Below are 3,152 nucleotides of genomic sequence, written 5' to 3'. Positions count from 1 at the left end.
TCTCTCTCTCTCTCTCTCTCTCTCTCTCTCTCTCTCTCTCTCTCTCTCTCTTTCCCTTCTCTGTCGCCTAACTCGACCACGCCGTAGTCTTTACTCGAATTACCAAAGGCCAGACGACGGCGCAGCCGCGTTCAAAGCATTATTAATTAAACACGACACCGGTCCACTCACCTATGACCTCCATTTCCGCCTGGTCGCTAACTGAATTGAAGCTCGGCGCCTCCGCGTTAACTTCGCACTTGTACGTACCGCTGCTGTTGAAGTTCACGTGCTCCAATGTTACTTGTTGGCTGTCCGACAAGTTAGACTGAAACATAGAGAAAGTGAGAGAAAGAGAGAGAGAGAAAGAAAAATCTTACGATAACTTTTAATCTCGTAGTCGATAACGTACGTACAAAATTAAATGTTTTCGAGCAATTACCAGCGCTTGTAAAAACAAATAGAAAGTTTACTCGAAGGCGAAGCGAAGTATGTGCGCGCGCGATAATTAAGTTTGTTACGTGGATGGTTTGAAGTTTGTGAGAAGAGTGCGGATATACAAATTAAACGGAAAAAGAGAAGGATAAAAAAAAAATAACACACGAGTGATATATTTGACGCACGTCTCTAACGAGAGAGAGAGTGATGATAACGGTCGTTTCTAAATCCGATAATTTCAACGGTGAATCTTTTAGAACTTTTTTATTGCAAAATATTTTAGAAACTCTCTTATAGACGTTTGGAGAATATCGCAAATGAAGATAAATTGCATTAAGCTCAAAACGGGGAGGGAAAGATACGTCTGACATATACGTCTGGTAGGGCGAAATGGCGAGAGACGAGGGCCGAGCGATTTCTTCCGAGCTATTTGACAGCGTTTAATCGAGGTATAATAATTTGCGCCATTACGGGACAAGACGGGACGACAGGGGGTGAGCAGGGGCGAGGGGAAATATGACTTTACGAGTCATTTCGTTTTTAGAGCATCGAAATCGCGCGAGTGTAGTTATGTCGTCACAAATGGCCGCGCCGCAGATCGCGCATGATCGCCAGAACTTGTTTTCTTTTTGCCGCGGGTTTGCGACTGTAAAAGGCTCTTACGCTCGCTCGCGCTTCTTATTACATTAAAGTGCTCGTTCATTATACTTTGCCTCAACTTATGCGCCAGAGAGAAGAGAAGATTAACCGGTTCGAGAGTTAGTGCGATAAAATCTCGTATATTTAAGAGATTCTTTTTTTTTCTTTTTCCTACATCTCTCTCTCTCTCTCTCTGTTGAAAAAAACTTAATATAATTACACGCGCGTCTGCAAAGGTAATATTTCGCACAAAATTCTCTCTCCGTGCCGTGCAAGACGACTACACTACTGCCGGCAAGATTTTATGCGTTGTGTCAAGCTCTTACTCCTAGTAAAAATGACATCGCGCAAACAGGCTCTCTTTCGTTTTTCTCGTGCGACGGAAAATATCTCATGTAAGAAGAAAAACACACAAGTTTTACGGAACAAAGTAAAACTATGTGATATTGGAAGCAATATGCGACATGCAAATATCGGATATGAATTTTTCTTCTTAAATAATTCTCTCCCTCTTTCTCTCTCTCTCTCTCTTTCTCTGAAAATTATTTAAATAAATTGACATAAGCGTTATATAATAATCGGGGAGAGACGTGTATGTGTCTCACGTGGCATAATGCGATTCAATGAGATTCCGAGGATTGTAGTATTTTGAATTTAAAAAACTAATTTCGCCTATCTATCTAGAAGGGCAAATATGGAAATTCGATTTTACATAGAACGGATCCTCCGGCTGGCACTTGGACCGTATATAAAGAAATATGTATATATATATATATATATATGTATATACATATGCGCAGTTAAACGAGCGAGCAAATATACGTGCTTATTCCATTTATAACGGAATATATGGCGGTATCTCACCCGTCCGTGAGAGAGCCGGTCCATAGTAGGTCGTTGCAACGAGTTTAAGAATTATGCGGCGGGAAAGCGAGTCTTTGGGTGCTCACGAGGCAGAAAATTGGAACACTTCTTTGCCATTCGGGTTTATGGAAAGTACATACTCCGCGCTCGCTATATGACAAAACTTCCAAGTTTTCTCTTGGACTTGAAAACCAAAAGCTTTTCATTCATGCGCTCACACGATAACGAGTCTCACATGTTTTTTCGCTTGAAACAAAATTTTTGTCAAATATAATCGCGCGCAAATTCTTTCTAGTTTCCAGATAGCGACGCGCTTTTTCAGACAGTAATAAAAAATCAAGCAATCTCGCCGAACTCGCCGAATTGAGTTCGATAGAGAGCTTTGGGGGTATCAATCGGAGAGGCTCCCTCTTTTTCTCTCTTCCTGTAAGCGATGCTTCCTTGCCGATAAATTATCAAAGAGCTAAAACACACCTAACACACGAACCTAACACGAAAATCGAACACAATACTACCGTATGTTGGATCGAGTGAGAGAAGAATGTGAACGGCGAGAAACCGGCGGCGGGCGTTTAGATAAACGCTCCTGCCGATAGATAAGGCATCGCGCTGTGTGTACCCCGATGCGGGAGAAATCCACGTGGTGGCTAAACGTATACGAAAAACTTTTCAGGATAAAACACCTTTTGCGATAAAACTTCACGCAACAGGAAGAGGAAGTGGGTAAGAGAGAGAGCAATGTCTCTCGCGCTAAGATCCTCCAAACACCTTCGAAGATAGTGAAAGCGACGCTTCTATAAATCTGAGAGCCGTGATACGAATGAAACGTTGCAAATAAAAAAATAAAAAAATAAATAAAAAATATCTGCGCGCGCGCACGCGCGAGAAGTTTGTAGTTATTTCGCCCGGGGATTTATTAATCGACATTACACATTTTACTTGCGCGCAACTTTATAATTAATAATTGGAAAATTTTGTAATTGTGAAAATACACCTGATATATTTTGTCTTTTTTTTTATTAAAAATTTAAACAATTAAATTACAATACGCATTGTAGAAAAAAAAAAAAATAAATTCCACTCAATATTGCAAATGTCAGAGAGATTTTATGTTGTGTTTTTTAACGTAGTCATACTCTCTACAATTTCTGACTGGATGTTCAATACACAAATATCTCCACGTATGTGTATATATGCATATATATATATATATATATATATATATATATATA

General features: G+C 39.9%; 1 protein-coding gene across 2 annotated transcripts in view; it reads right to left on the bottom strand.

Annotated features, from left to right (window-relative positions):
• LOC109856650 (cell adhesion molecule 2-like) overlaps positions 1-3,152 on the bottom strand; it is a 91,562-nt gene that overhangs the window by 25,438 nt on the left and 62,972 nt on the right. For both annotated transcript variants that reach the window (XM_020432170.1, XM_020432171.1), the window contains exon 5: positions 172-307. In XM_020432170.1, coding sequence (XP_020287759.1) covers positions 172-307 — 136 coding nt within the window. The remainder of the gene's footprint in view (positions 1-171; positions 308-3,152) is intronic.

This window comes from Pseudomyrmex gracilis, unplaced genomic scaffold (genome assembly GCF_002006095.1).
Source record: "Pseudomyrmex gracilis isolate BER0280 unplaced genomic scaffold, ASM200609v1 scaffold_129, whole genome shotgun sequence".
NCBI lineage: Eukaryota > Metazoa > Arthropoda > Insecta > Hymenoptera > Formicidae > Pseudomyrmex > Pseudomyrmex gracilis.
This window is presented reverse-complemented; position numbering and strand designations above follow the sequence as displayed.